This window comes from Ambystoma mexicanum, chromosome 1p (assembly GCF_040938575.1).
Source record: "Ambystoma mexicanum isolate Mex_15411 chromosome 1p, UKY_AmexF1_1, whole genome shotgun sequence".
Taxonomy (NCBI): domain Eukaryota; kingdom Metazoa; phylum Chordata; class Amphibia; order Caudata; family Ambystomatidae; genus Ambystoma; species Ambystoma mexicanum.
Genome location: NC_090921.1, coordinates 1,044,724,787 through 1,044,741,131, shown reverse-complemented (window position 1 = coordinate 1,044,741,131; position 16,345 = coordinate 1,044,724,787). Strand labels below are relative to the sequence as shown.

The 16,345-nt window shown below is 46.8% G+C and overlaps 1 protein-coding gene across 6 annotated transcripts in view; it reads left to right on the top strand.

Annotated features, from left to right (window-relative positions):
- LRRC36 (leucine rich repeat containing 36) overlaps positions 1–16,345 on the top strand; it is a 1,132,044-nt gene that overhangs the window by 874,029 nt on the left and 241,670 nt on the right. For all 6 annotated transcript variants that reach the window (XM_069604413.1, XM_069604376.1, XM_069604369.1 and 3 more), the window contains one exon: positions 13,202–13,328. In XM_069604413.1, the coding sequence (XP_069460514.1) occupies positions 13,202–13,328 (127 nt within the window). The remainder of the gene's footprint in view (positions 1–13,201; positions 13,329–16,345) is intronic.

The following is a 16,345-nucleotide window of genomic DNA, read 5'->3' as shown; positions in this document are numbered from 1 at the left end:
TTCTCTCTGTTCTTACAAGTAGATCACAGAAATTACAGCATCTTTTAAATGCCAATTTTGGGTGGATCTGGAAAAGGTTTCCTGAGTTGTGGATCAATTTCCTTATTGCATGATACAAGTTATGTGTTGAATCTGTCTGAAGAATTTGAATTGAAGTACATGCACAAGAGGAGAAGAATCCTCCTTTGGCTTTCTTTTAAGGAGTTGCCCTCTGTCTTGTCTTTCTATTTTCCTCACTGCCTGAGTCAATACCTCTTCTGGATAATGTCTTATTCAAAAACTTTAGTTTCCAATTTAATTGTAGAGGGTTCAGATTTGATCCTTCGAAGTCTTAAAAATTGACTAATATAAAACCTGAGGGTGTTTCAGGGATCCCTTATTCAGGTGGCCAGGGAAGGGCCATTGCTACTGGATCCCTACCCTGGTGGTTGACATGCGAGGGAGGATCACTTGGGTAGGAGGTCCTTCGGGAGTGGGGAAGAAACATTGGTAGGCGAGACATGATATCCCCCATTTCCCCACAATTGTTTGTCCCACATTCCCTCTACTTCCCCCCCTTTCTTTGTCAGCCCAACTACTGAGACGAGGATGACTGACATTAGGAGGATTACCACTAGTAATATGCAATGGTCCTGTCCCAGTAACGAGGGCCGGCAGGATCAGGCACTCAGTCATAATCACACAAACTTGAAACACATCGACGGCTACCCAGAGCATAAGAGGTGGAGCATAGAATCACACAGAGAGCGAGTTGGAGCCCGAGAAGGAACATGAGTTGGAGGTCGAGCAGGCAGGCAAACTGGTTCGCCTAGATACCCCAAAATCTGTCTGCGGAGAACAAAGCACTGAGACGCTGAGGGCCTGAGAGCTGAAAAGGCTACAGAAAGCATGGCGAGGGAGCCATCTCTCCAAGGAGCCAGAAGGGGTTGCTTGAGGAAACAAACTCCAAAGAGAAATCCTGGTATAGGTGCTCATTGCCCTGGGCGAGCGAGAAGGCCCGGGAGTGTCCGAGGGACAGTGGAAGAGACCTTGATCTTGACACTTGGCATCCGATAAAGAGAAACGCAGCAAGTGAGTTCAAATAAAAAGGAGCCCGGTTTGTGAAAGGCTCGAGTGAAATACAATGTTGCAAAGCGAGGACAAGCGCATGGCGAGAAATGCGATGAAGATGAAAGCTTCAATTGTACATTGTTAAGAGTGTGAAAAAGAGCAAGATGACGGCAAGGCTGCGTGTTCCTTTACACAAGTAAAGAGAGAATTTTTGAGATTGCAAATTACAGAAGGCTAGAAGCACAAGCGAAAGTGAAATAAGAACGGTTATGTTTGTGGAATTAAGGAGAGGGTCTGGGACTCGTAATGAGAATTGAGAAGAGGGTTTGAGACCCACAATTGAAGATTTTAAAAGACAGTGCCGGGGGCACGAACAAGTGAAATATGATGCGAGGAACACAAACTGTAAAATAGAGAGTGGTCCCGCACAGGGCTAGCGAATACTGTGCTTTCGCAAAAGTCTCTGTCACGTAAACCATTGAAGGATTGTTGAACTGTTGGGAAACGGAACCCCAGTGTGAAACCAGTATTGAATTTTTGGGGAAGGGAACCCCATTGGGAAATGTTTTGAGTTGATGCTGAACCAGGCGTGGGAAGCCTGAGAGAACGGTATGCTGTTGAACTGTATGAATTCAGGGCCAGGCAAGGAAAGCCTTGAAAAAATGTGCCTCATTGAACTGTGTGAATTAGCCACCCAAGCTCCTAACAAACACTTATTACTCAAGCTTGGGGAAGGGAGTGGTATTCAACTCCATTTCCATCCTGATATTATTTTACTCACTCTTTTCTTTTGACCTAACCCCGTACACATTATCATTGTAGAATTAAGTGAGGGCAAGATTAGGTTTGAGACGACAACTCATTAGGAGTATGGCGGTAAGGCATCAACGGCGCCGGTATTGCTATATACCCTCCAGTGGATTCACAAATATCCATGCTGTGTGATTCTAATTGCTCCTCACTGGGCGAGACAGTCGTGGTTTTCAGACCTGCTCCAGCTATCGGTGGCAGAGCCGGTGAGATTCCAAGAGACACCGGACCTTCCATTCCAAGGCAAGGGAGCGGTTTGGCATCACGACCCGGGCTCCCTCAGCCTGACGGCTTGGCTCCTGACTTCTCCGAGTTTGGGGCCCTGAACATTTCTTCAGATTGCCGCCGAATTTTAGAGGCAGCGAGGGCTCTGTCCACGAATACTTCATATGCATGTAAGTGGAAGAGATTCTGCGTGTGGTGTAGGGATCAACCGGGGTTGGACCCGTTAAACATCGCGTCAGAACAAGTTCTGCCTTATTTGCTACATTTAGCGAAAAAAGGATTGTCTTTCTCCTCCATAAAGGTTCATTTGGCAGCCATTTCAATATTTACTCGAAAAAGGTACTCGACTCTGTTGTTCAGTGATCGACTGGTCAAGCATTTCCTGTGAGGGTTATTTCGGACCTTTCCTCTGGCCAAAAAGTTCCCTCCTAGTTGGAGTATCAATCTTTTTGTCGTGGAAAATAGCCTTTTTGGTAGCTATTACTTCAGCAAGAAGACTGTCGGAGCTGCAAGCACTGGTGATTGATCCCCCATACGTTTCTTCAAGGACAAGGTGGTATTGGCAACTAACCCTCATTTTATACCAAATGGAGTTACAGGTAAGAAACTATATATATATATCTATCTATAACCATTTTGAAACTTAATCTTGGCTTCAAGAAAGTTTAGGTACAGTTTCCCGATCTCTAATGTGAATTTAGTTCTAGAGTGGGCTACATTCAGGTACTCTACAAAGGTATTCCGTTTGTTTTCTGTCCGGACCAATATGCCGAAAATGTCACCTATATAGCGTGGTTTCCAAATAATACATAAACATATTTGCATAGACTGGGGCCATAGCAGACTCCATGGATGTACCTGAAACCTGCAAAAAATACTTCCCATCAAATCTAAAGTAGTTATTGTATAAAATAATGTTGGCTCGTTTAAGGGTCAAAGTTTCATTGGCTCGTAATGTATTCGGTTAACTCACATTGGGCCTCATTACGAGACTGGCGGTAGCCGTGCCTGTAGTTGAGGCACAGGTGCGGCCGTTATAAAAAAAATTCCGGCGCCCAGAAAAGGGCATATACCGGGTCATTACGATCTTGCCGGACCAGGTAATTGCCCTTTTCTGGGCACCGGAAAAAATATTCCCCATTCGCATTGATCCGCATAGGGCTCAATGGGAATGGGGAGGGTGGTAGCACTGGTACCGTTTAACGGTACCGGTGCTTCCATCATGTTCTTCTCGCGGGTGCCGGTACGGCCGCCAGGTCAGACCTGGTGGCTGCAAGGGCACCCACGAGCAGAACTCTTAGTTTGGCAGTACGGTAGCAACTGTGCCGGTAGCACTACCAGCACCGTTGTTGCCTTACCCCCATACTTATAATGAGGACATTATCTTTTAGGTTTCAGGTTATGACTCCACGTTTCATTTTCGATTACAATTTTCTTTTCTTTTAATGAGCGTACATTCACAATTTGTGGTTGTTGATGCCCTTGGCGTCCACGTGATGACATAACTGCGTCATCACTGACGTCGATTATTATTATTGTATTTATTGAGTGCGGACCTGGCTTCAAGAAGTAACAGAGCGCTTTAAAGAGGTATACAACAGTACATATGCATAACAGAGTACTTTTCAGGGGTAACAGAACAGATATACAGCTGGAGGGGGTGGGCATACAGAGGGGTACAGCTGTACCGGGTGGCAGGGAGGAAAGTATTGGGCTGCGCCTAGTGAGTCATGTGGTGCGAGGTGCAAGGTGATGGCCCAGATGTTGAGGCAGAGAGATTACTTGAAGAGGTGGGTCTTGGAGTACTTTTATGAATTGTAGGGGAATGGGGGCAAGTCTGATGCTGATGGGGAGGGGGTTCCATAGTTTTGAGGTGTAGGGGAGGACGCTTGTTTTCTTCTCCTTTCCTTTTTGCAGCAGTGGATTTCAAGTCTGCAAGTGAACTGGTGCACTGTCTGCCGGAGCTGCAGAGTTTCTCAACAAGGTAGCTGGGTGACTTGAGGGGTACTGCCTTATAGGTGATGCAGCAAGACTTGAAGGTGATTTGTGCATGCAATGGGAGCCAGTGAAGGTCGATGAGAGCCGGGGTGATTTGGTTGTATCTGCGTAGATCCTTGATGAGGCGTACGGCCGCGTGTAGGACACTTCTCAGAGGAACAAGCGAGGATGATGGGAGGCCTTCAAGGAGTTCATTGCCCCCATCCAGGTGGGATAGGACCAGTGCTTGAACGGTGGATCTAAAGCTGTCTGGAGGGAGGAAGGTCTTGACTTTTCGCAAAAGGGGGAGCTGATGCCAAGCTGTCTGGAGTTTTCTTATCTGTGTGTCTTGAAGAAGAGGTGTTTGTCGATGTGGAACCCGAGGGACTTGGCGCAGGTGGTGAGCTCAGGTGTGAATCCCTCCAAGTTCATGGTTGATAGCCAAGTCTGTAAGTCTGGATGTTCGGTGTTGTTGGTGAGGAGTAGGAATTTGGTGTTGGAGGGGCTGAGCTTCAAGTATGCACTGGACATCCAAGACTGGATCAGCGAGAGGCAGGTTTTGAGCCTATGAATGGCCTTGATGGAGTTGATCTTGAGTTGTGTGTCGTCAGCCTATTGGTGGATGTTTTGTGTGGCTAGGAGGATTCCCAGCGCTCTATGTATCGATTGAAGATCACTGGGGAGAGGCTGGAACCTTGCTGGACTCCATAGCTAACTGGTAGCATTGGCGATCTAGAGGAGTCCATCTGAACAAACTACTGGCGGTTGGCGAGGTAGGACTTGAACCAGCGTAGGACAAGGTTACTGATACTCATGCGCCGATGTACGGTTTTTGCAAGCATCTGGTGGCCTACTGTGTCGAAAGCGGCCGAAAGGTCGAGTAGAACCAGGAGGCATGGGGCGGCCATCATCAAGGATGTTGAGGGCGTTGTCGGCCACCTGTATGGTTGCTGTCTCCATGCTGAACCCAGATTGGTAGGTTTGGAGGAGATCGTTGGCGTTGGTGTGTTGCTTTAGTTTTGCAGCTGCCGTTATTTCAATGATCTTACCTAGCTATGGGTGATGAGGCGATAGTTATCTAGGTTGTCGGGATCCAGAGATGGTTTCTTTAGTAGAGGGGGTTTTGTCCTGTTTTTAGGGTTGATGGGAAGGTGCCTGGAATTAGGGAGCTGTTGATGATCTCGAGGTAGGGAAGGAGAGTTTCTGCGGGGAGGGTCTTGAGGATGGATGCTGGGAGGATGTAGTCTGTATACAATGTGTCTTTTTGGGCAGCCAGGGTTTCTACCAGGTCCTCTGTCGAGAGTGTCTTGAATGTTGTCCAGGGTATGGAGATTGCGTGAGGAGGGGCGTGAGGTGGGTCTGGTGATGCAGAGCTGGTGTCTTCGTGCTGGAGAATCTTGCTGATTTTGTCGATGAAGAAGGTGTTGATGGCAGTGGATTTTTCAATCGAGTGTTATGGCAAGGACGGGCAGCGGGTTGACGCAGTGCTTGACCACTTTGAAGAGGGCTCTGCTTTTGTTGGCTTCTGGTATGGTGTTCTGATAGTAGGAGGCCTTGGCTGTGTTGATGAGTTGTCGGCGGGTCACTCGAAGGTCCTTGAGGAGCAGCAGGTCGAATGCGTTACGTAGCTTTAAATAGTTGTCATTTTTGCCCGTATGGCATTTGTCATTGTTTCTGGCAGTGTTTGTCAGTGTCGACATATTATAACATCGAGGTGAGTTGCTGTACAACTCCATAACGGATTCTATGCATTTGACTCATTTATTAGTCATATTTACACTGTGCATCATACTTTTATCTTATTCTCTATAGAGTCCCATCTTAGACCTCTCCCAGCAACACACATTTTCAAACTCTGAGGTACTTCTGTTATCTTTTATTTTTGACCGTTATTGTTTACATTCATATAGATTATGCAAAGGTGACCTTTAATTTAATACATACTCGTACGTCCCATCCCCTTTCCTCCATACTGTATGGGCGTCCCTCGCGAGGGACGGGAGACAGAACCTTTTTCCCCAGAAAAATCTTTTTCCCTTTAAATTTAGAGGCGCGTGGGTCACGGCCCTGGCAGCATGCGCTCGCCTGACTCAGCCCACCACCACCACCACTCCTCAGTCCCCTTTTCCGCATCGACGGGAACGGGCCGATTTCACCAGCGCTCCTGGGTTTGGCTTCGGCCATGTAATACCATGCGCTCTTCCCCGGATATTCTATCTTGTCTTTTCATTTTCTTTTAGATGCTTGGTCCTCCGACGCCACGCTCCTCCCTGCCGTATGTCGACTTCAGCAGTTGTCCAGCCTGCGACGGGCTCTTCCCAGCATCCGACCCCCACGCCCTTTGTCTCAGCTGCCTTGGTCCCGACCACGGCTGGGAAGTTTTTTCCGTGTGCAACGCCCTGACTCAACGGGCACTTAACAGGCTAGCTTGGTGGAGGGTGCTCTTCCAGAAGTCCCCTCCGGAGGACCTGAAACATCACTCGAGGCCAAAGGCAAGGCCTCTATTCACCATTGCACCCCGAAAAGGCGACTCCTTTCCGAAGAAGCCTATCGGCACACATACCGAGGCTAGGGGGGTCTCTGGATCCTTCCGATACCAGTGCTGAGGGACCGAGGGGCAACGCCCTAGTACCGGCATCATGTCCGAGGGGGGCGCCTTTACGCAGCACTACCGGCAGCTCAGACGAGGGCAATACACTTCCAAGCCCCAGCCTGAGGTGCGGGATAGGCCTTATGTTCCAAAACGAAATGCCTTGGACGGGGCTGGTTCCAGCAAGCCAGGCACCACACCTTTGGCACGTGGCACGCAGGTCGACAAAATGGCCACCGCGCCAGCGAAGATGGCCGCTCGTCCAATACCTCCTCTAGCGGAGCGGGTGGCAGAATGTGTCACAAGGTGGGACTGGTGTCAACCAGGTATGTGGCCTCCAGTTTATCCATCAGCAGCTCAGGGCAGGTATCCCCTGCCACCTCTTCAGCCTCCGAAGACAGGTTCTCCAAAAGGTTCCTATCGCTGATGAGAACCCCTCAAATGGGGGCCATCCTCCGGGATGTTCTCCGGTCACTCCACCGGTTCCCATAGTCATTCCTCCAATGGCTCTGGTGCCTCTGGCCCCAGCGCAGCCCGCGCTCCCTTTTCCGGCTCCACCGATGCCGGCCCCCCTGCCTCCGGCAGTACAGGCGGTTCCACACCAGCTTCTGCAACAGCCTCTGGCTCCAGTCTCCACACCGCAGCCCACGCCGCCCAGTACCCCTCCGCCAGTTCTGGACCATCCGAGAACTCAAGTGGACACAGACGAGTAGGAGCACCCCGACACACCATCTTCAGCGAAGGCCTTCCACAAACGCCTTGCAGCTCTGGCAAAATACCTGGGCCTTCCTCAGCCTGAGGAGAGGGTTATGGCACAAGTCCTCACCTTCAGGCCTCCCTCCAAGACGGGGATCCCGATGCAGGCAGACGTTGTTGCCCTGGCCAAGAAGGGGTGGCTCAAGCCTCTCTTGGCCCAACCTGTCAATCAGCGCCTCGACGCCAAGTACAGGCAGTTGGAGGGGGATACACTCTTGCTTTCAGCTCATCCTCAGCTGCACTCCTCAGTGATCGCTGAAGTGTCACTCTATTCTGAGCCTCAGTCGTCCTCGGCCACCTCATCCTCGGCGCTGCTAGGCAAGGATAAGCAGATCTTGGAGGCGAACGCCTCCCTGCACCTGCATCAAGCCAACGCGGATGCCATGCTGATAGCCGTTAACTAAAGAATCTGGCGGAAAATCGAGGACTACCTCCCGGAACTTCTGCCACAGAGCCAGGCTCGCTTCAAGGAGGGATCAGGAGAAGCCAGGCTGGTAGCGCAGGACATCATGGAGTCCACAGTGGCCCATATCGATACCTGTGGCGGGCCTTCTGTATCGCCACAGACATGAATAGGATGGCCTGGCTTCGGGCTACCAAGTTTAACCCAGACGTCCAGGAACGCATATTGGACCTTCCATTCGAGGGTGGTGACCTCTTCCACTCCACCACAGATGAAGAATTAGATAAAAAGAACAGCTCACAAACCGCTAAGTCTTTATCTATTTGTACGAAGGCCACACCCAAGGCGTACACCCAGCCACATCAACGCTCCGACAAGGGGCCGGCGTCTGGAGGGTTCTGAGGCTTCCAAGAATGGAGGTCCAGACAACCTGACTGTTCCCAGAGTCTGCATCGGAGGAAACAACAAAAGGGTGTTGGGGAGGGCTTTTTCCAATCCCCCTCCTCTGCAACAGCCTTGGAGGGAAAGAAGGCATGACATGCCCCTCTGGGTCCACGTGTCTCCAGTGGGGGGGAGGCTTGGGCGGAGTCAGGCGAGCACATGCTCCCAGGGCCATGCCTCTAAATTTAAAGGGGAAGAAGATTTTTCTGGTGAAAAAGGTTACGTCTCCTGTCCCTCGTGAGAGACGCCCATGCAGTATGGTGGAAAGGGGACGATGGATTAAGAGTATGTTAGTCAATACAGTGAGTAACTATTAATTTTTTCAGCAATATCTGGATATCACTCAATCATTCTTGAAATGAAGTCACGAGTCCCTATGTTGATGAAACCGTAATTTATCCCAAAAAATATATCAGTATTCAATAAGAGGTGGAAACAATATACTACATGTAATTTGATTTTCATTAATACATTTCCTTGTAAATAAGTAATTATGCTATAGCTTTATAGACCTGCAGCGAGGGCCGTACTGGGCATTATGGGCCCTGAAGACCGAGCTGCAGGTCTATAAAACTATTAGAACACCCTCCATGTTTAATTGAAGTTGAATAAATGAGACCTGTTTAATTGAAGTACAAAAAATGGCAAAATGGTAAATAAATGTTGCAGCCATTTTTTGTACTTCAATTAAACAATTCTAATTATTTTTTATAGGGTGGTGGAAGGTGCTAGGGTGGGAGGAGTATGCTACTAATGTGGAATCAGGTGTGGGTATGCCTGCCCCCTATTCTGATTAAGTTTATTTCAGGTGTGTTTTCTTTTTTCTCCCCACTACACAAACTTAAGCTACCGATTAATGCACACTACCATGTAGTAGCTAAACATTTGACGTGGCATCTGCACATACATTAATTTAGCAGGCCATCAACTTATATTTGTGTGCCCTTCCTCTCCATTCCCATTTGCATTCACCAATCGACGTGAAGAGCTGCCCGTGCAATTTTCTGTCATTTCGTTACCGACAACAACAAAAAAGCTTTCTAAAAGTTCAACATTCCAGTATAATGCAGCTCATGTCTGCGCCTTTCAACTTATGGAAACGCTTTCCGTGTAACATGAAAATTGAAAGTTTTTCCTTAGTCTTCCTTTCTGTGTTTCCATGGGCGGGGCTACATGGCACACGTTGGTCTTTGAACCTGTATTTTTGAACAGAAATTTAACTCTTTCTGTTCCTCAATAACACGCCGACCAACGCGTCCAATTTACAGCTTCACACGCCCTCCGCCAGCTCCACGGGATTAGGTAAGCACTTTAAACTCAGTGCGGGCTGTAGTCAGTCTGCCTCTATACCAGTTCGTATAGCCCGCAGATTGACCAATCCGCATCGCGAAACACCCGCTAGGGTGTTCTACTTATTGTTACTTTAACAGAATGAAATATTAATAGTTCCTGAAGAAGGGAAGACCATCCTGATATGCATTGAGCAATATTGCATTTATTTGATAAGTAATAAATGATGAAATTCATCAAGCTAAACATTGTTATTGTTGAAGCATTTTGTTGAATTCATATTAAGAGTTCCATTCAGATTTATATGAATCTGTTAGATGGTCTGATCAAATTTTTCATAAGTTACTGACTGATTTCAGTATTACTGGTGTGCATGGGACTGGAGTAGCAGTATGTTAGGATACTACTTTCTATTTAGATCTATTTTTATCCCATGTGTCGGGGATATTTGTACCTTCCTGTGCACCCAAAATGCATCCGAATTTTCATATAACTTACTAGTACCATTCTTCTAAATAACTTATACTCACCATTGGAGTGCTTGAGGAGTTTTTCCTAGTTTTTAACTGTACTCGTAGGTCGGGGATAGTGTTACAGGAACACCCGTCGATGCCCTTTTCGAATTTGTATACAAGACAAGCTGTAATACTTTGCACCAACAACTGTAGGTTGGTATATGCATAGCATGTGATTCCAAGCAGATTAAAACCACAGAAAGACATATACTGTTAAGTAATAATTGCCATATATGTCCACAGTATTTTTGTAAGTGAGTCATGTTGCCTTAGTCGGGGAGAACCCTCCTTTGTTCTTCATCTGATGACAAGTTAACTGTTGTGAATGGCATACACTCACAAATGGGGTGGAAAGAAATGTTTTCCAGTCTGAGTCTAAATTCTGGAACTCCTAACCCTCAGCATTTGCCATCAGACCTCTTAAAACATTGTTTATCAACTTGAACATGGACTAATCCGATACATCTTGATTTTATTTTTCTGTATTTTACTTGCCTGTTCGTGCCATGTATTTTATCTTTTATACGTTCTATTTTTGGTTTTATTGTTTATGTATTTATTTGCTCTTCATGTCGTTTTTGCTATGTGCCAGGATGCTACATTTGTGGTTTTGTCGACCTGATAACATTGCTTGATTGCTCTAGTGGGATAGCAGCACAGCACTGTCTACCTTGTCCTTCTGTGCTGTGGTGGTGTGTTCAGAGCTGAGAGGGGGTCCCCTTGCCTTCTCTGTTTACTATTGGTCACATCAGCTCATGGCTCTTTTCCGGCCTCCGCAATGTCCAGGTTCTTGGGAGCCAAACTCCTGATGCACAGGAGTGAGCCGTCCATTCCAACTCCATTACATCCTGTAGATGATGTACCAGTGGCAGCTGGAGAAACCAATCGCAGTTCATTTTTGTGCACCTTGGCTTCTCATCAATTGTTATAGCCGCATAAGTGTTCCAGGGGCTGCTATGATACATCTGTGAGAAACTAAAGGGTGTTTCACCCGCTAGTCCTCTGGGACTTGTCATCCAGGTGGCTAGGACAGGGCCATCGCTTTTGGATCCAGTTGCTGGAGGTAGACCAGTGCGGGAGTATCACCTGGGTGAGGGGTCTTTGGGGACTGGAGGTGAAGCAGCCGATGGCGAGATGCGGTATTCCCCCCTTTTTGTTAATCTACCCCATCCTATTTTCCAGGATACTCTGAGGTCCCCTGCCCTTTTTACACAAACACTGGGCCGAAGAACAGGGTGACTGAGAGTAACATGACTAACTCATACATCGTACTGGACATGTCCTGTTAATCGAGTCAGGCACTTAACTTCAAGTGCATACACCTGATACCAATTAGCTCTCCTCAAATGGATAAAAGACAGCACCTAAAGACACATTCTGAGCAAGGCGGAACACGAGTACAGGCAGAACTTCTGGGACAAAGGCAAACCTGCTAGAGCAGAGGGACAAACCAGGGAACGAGAGCTGCGGATTGAAAATCGTGAGACTTCCCAACTGGAGGGCGTTGCCTCAGACAGCCCGCGAAAGACACGTGGAGAAGGCCAGATCTTGTAAGTGAAGATTGCATTGTGTTTCAAGGACGCCAGCGACCCTCCCGGGTGAACAGCAGAGTTGGGGAGGCCAGGCCAAACTGTGGTACTAACATTGACTTGTGAATTAGAAATTACAAAGCTCAGAAGAAGACGCACACAGTCGGTGAGTTGGCAAGCGACTTGAGAGACTGGTGTGTGTTAAGTTTGAAAGGAACATTATATCGGAAGTGAAGGCTGCACATGTGTGGATGAGAAGTTACGAAGCGCAGAGCTGGGAGTGAACTTTGATGTAAAGGACAGCTGTGAAATATGTGATACGAAGTAAAAGAGTGGTCCGGTGAAAGGAAGTAGCCCACTCAAAGGTTTCCGTGAAAGTTACTTTGTTTAAAGCAAGAAAGCAAATGAACAGTAAAAGTGTAATAACAAAGATTGATTCCTAGAGACGAGAAGAGTGAAAGTTAAACGGTGAACTTTGAGTCGGAGTGGTCCTGCAGTGGTCTGTAAAGAAAGCCACACACACTCGAAAGTCTTTGACATCCGAAAGTGGTCCGAGCCCGACAGAGGGAGACCCGAAGTATAATAAGCTTGGGGAAGGGAGCCCCCTTGCAAGATTGTTTTGAAGGGTATCGTGAGAGATCTGAGCATGACAGAGGCAGACTTACGAGAACTTTGTGGTGAAAGGTCTGACCCTGGATCTTTGTTAACATTTTGGTTAAAACCTTATTTTGGAAGTCATAAAAAGAGACTTTAACATGGACGTTCTGGCGGGCCTCGATCCTTGATCGTTAGCTGTGTTTTGTGTTGGAAACCGAGCCAGTGTGTGTCATCCTGTCTACAGGGACCGCCTTAGTCCTTGAGGCCTAACGTGGGGAGGAGAGCTGGTTCAATCACATTATCATTTGAACACTGATTTTTCCTTTTGTATTCTTTTCTCCTTTTTACACTTTTTTGTACAAGAGATAGGGCAGGCATTAGGTTTTGTTAGCGTAGGCCATTTTGATTCGACAGACTCCACTATGACTGCGTTATTTTTTATTTGATGGTGGAGACTACTCACATCTTCGTTATAGGGCAAAGTACGAGTTTCTCCAGCCCAACATTTACAATAAAGGTTTTACAAATTGTACCCATTGTGTCAGTGTCCTACTTGTGATACCATGCCTTCCCTACACATCTGACTGAGCTGTGAGCGTAGACCAACATCTGAAGGTTGTGTCCAGCTCTCAGCTGACTATGGGAGTTTCATCCTGCTCTTTGCTAGGACTAAATCCGACTCTTTGTTTAGGAATCATAAGGGATTGTGGGTCTCACAAGGGATGCAAGACACATGTGCTCTCTTTTGGATATTTATTACCAAAGTTTAACAGGTATATTTGTTATTGCTTGGATTTGGAGTTTGAAATACAGACAAAGAAGTGAAGGCCCAACTGGATAATAAATAGTATATGTTTGGACAAATCTGCTTCATGTTATTGACATGTTGGTTCATAAAATAGGAAGAAGCTTTAGATGGGTTATGTTTTCTTTTGGCCTTCCTGTGGAAAAAAGCAAATGAAAAATAATGTATTTATTTATCTTTGTAATGTTGAATTTGATTGTAATGTTGTTGCAGGAATTGTTAAAGGAAAAGCTTGAAAAAGTACTGGAAGAAAACCGCACGTTGCAAAACCAATTACAGCACATGGGAGTGACTGCAACTTTGAACTATTCTGCCTCCAACAATGTATCACCCCTTTGTGGTAGGTGTCTTTGACAAACGTTTAACACATAGTCTACGAACTTGGTATTTGCCCAGTCGTGCTCAAGTAAACAGTTCCACCCACTAATATGTTACTAAATTAATAATAAATGGAATGCTCTGGGGGACACACACAACCATTAATTTGAAATGATGATATATTTACTAGAGTTGCGTATAGGCTGTCAAGCTTCAACATCCAATGCCGTCTTGCCATACACACTTGTATTTGCTCTAAACATTAAACTTATAACTTCAAAGCGTACACAATGATAATTCTTTGATTTGCACTTCTGGAAATGACGATGGATGATCACTGTATGTCAATCTAACATGTTTGTAAATATATATTACCTTAATATATTTTAACTGAACCACAAGAGTATACCTGTGTTTGTTGCTGTAACAAAAATATAGGAGATTTAACTTGAACCAATGCAGTTCGTCCTATACAACCGTCCACCCTCTATGAAAGTCAAATGCCTTCATCAATGCCCTGTTAGTCTCTCCCCCAGGACTTTTGGTCTCTTTAAACTAAGCATGCGTTGTTCTTAGCACACACCAGGTCCTAACCTAGTCTGACCGTGTCAACAGGGAATGGAGACCCCTCTCAACCTGGGGCAGGAGGCCTACAAGGATGTTTACCAGAGCCAGTCCTGCCCCCAGAGGGCGGGTGTGGAGTTTGGAGAGCCACAGTCTCTGTTCCTTCTATCTGTGCCTGGATGAAAATGTGAAGTAGCCCTGTCAGTCAGGCCATAACTGTTATGTACAATGTTATCCATTTATTTTCTTTCTCCCGTAGGGCTACAGTTGTTAGGAGTCATTGGAGTGAATACTTGGTTCTATGTAATGTTTTCGATTTTTGTAGGTCACCTAACCAAAAGACTGATATAAAAATAGAAAAAAGGACATTTCTTCACCTTCCACACTTTCTTGCGCCATATGCTAAATGCTGTGCAGTGACAAAGCAGTCTTTCTGAAACTTTTTTTTATTTTTTATCTCACGTTTAAAAAAAAGTCTTTTGACCTAGAACGGAATACTTCAGTAGTCACTGGGTAACTAGGCAGCTGAGAGCGAGGGGGCAACGCCAGTCAACAACAATTTGGCAGCTCCATCCAACGCGGACAAATGACTTTGTTCATAGCGGCCCGCCATTACAAAGACCCGGCGCACCTGCGTACGAAAAGGGGGTGAGGTTTAAAACCTGCTTTATACTTTCTGACACTGGTATCCCGGCCCAGAGGGAGAAAGAAGGAAGCGATTGGCTAACGGAACCATCTGATGTAGAGTTCCAATCAGGAGGGAAGTGGGAGATAAAAGAACAGAAGAGACCAGTCAGTGCAGGTTATCAAGGGGGGAGAAAGCCAGTCAAGCGTCTTGTGGAGGAGACTTAAACAGCGTGTACAAGGTGAGGTATTGGTTGGTGAGAGAAAATGGTAATTTGGTGTGAGATTGTTTGCAAGTGAGTGACAGAATCTGAATTAGAGGGTAGGGGTGTGAGTGATAGTGATTGGGAAAGGTGACTGTGAGAAGGTGTGGATGAGGTAGAGTAGTAGAGAGTAATAGGAAGGGAGAATAGCAAGAGAAAGGAGTAGGGAATAGTGGGAGAGGAGATTAGTGCGAGGGGAGTGTAGTAGAGTGGTGGAGAGTTATTATATTTATTGAGCAAGGACCTAGTTTCAAGAAGCAACAGAGCACCTAACGGAGGTATACAACAATACAGATACGCAAGGGAACGCTTTTCAGGCGTATACAACAGTACAGATGCATGACAGAGCACTTTTTCAGAGTTAACAGAACAGATATACAGAGGGTGTAGGATACACAGGGGCACAGATGAGGGCTGTACAGGGTGCAGGGTGGCGGGGAGGAGATGGGCGGACGTGGCAAGGTGGCGCAAGGGGGTTGACATGATGGCCTAGGTGTTAAGGAGGAGAAACTCCTTCAAGAGGTGGGGGGTATTTAGTGCCTTTCTAAATTGTAGTAGTGTGGGGGTGAGTCTGATGTGGACAGGGAGGAGGATCCATAGTCTTGGGGCATAGGCAGAGAAGGCTTGTTTTCTGGTCCTTTCCTTTTTGCAGCATCAAATTTCAAGTCTGCATGTGTCCTGGCTTCTGGTGGTGTGCTGTCCGCCTGAGATGCTGAGTTTCTCCACAAGGTAGCTGGGTGACTTGAAGGTGATTACCTTATAGATGATGCAGCAAGACTTGAAGGTGCTTCATGCGTGCAGTGGGAGCCAGTGAAGGTTGATGAGGGCCGGGGTGGTGTGGTTGTATTTGCGTAGACCCTTGATGAGGCGGCAAACCACCTGTAGGACCCTTCTCGGGGGCACAAGGGAGGACGACCGGTGGCCTTCGAGGAGGGCATTTTCCCTATCCAGTTGGGATAGGACCTGTGCTTGAACGTTGGATATAAAGCTGTCCGTAGGGAAGAAGGGCTTGACTTTCCGCAGGAGGGAGAGCTGGTACCAAGCTGTCTGGAGTTTCCTAGGTATGTGTGTCTTGAAGGAGAGGTATTTGTTGATGTGGAACCTGAGGGACTAGGCACCAGAGATGAGATTGGGTGTGAAGCTCTCAGGTCTGTATGTTCGGTGTTGTTGGATAGTAGTAGGAATGGAGAGTAGAATAAGGGGGAGAGTGGTCGAAAGTAATATGGAGGTGGGGCAGAGGGTAAAAGTAAGGAGTAGAGGAGAGATTGAGAACATCGGAGGAACAGTAAAGGGAGAGAGACAGTGGGAGGAAGAGCAAAGAGGAGAGTAGGAGGAAGGGAAGACAGAAGATCTGGTCAAGGAATGGAAGGGCTTGAGAAGGACAGGTGGAGCCTGGGCAATTCAAAGGGCCCTATTCCAGTTCTAAGCATTATTCCTGGGAGACCTCTGGATAGGATCCATCTAGTAAGTCCCTGAGGGGAGACCATTAGATAAGGTGTTTGTCTTTAGGCCACCACAATTAGACCGTACGGACTACCAATCAATTTTATTATTTTAATTTTCTTGTTTTACCTTTTTCAATTCATTA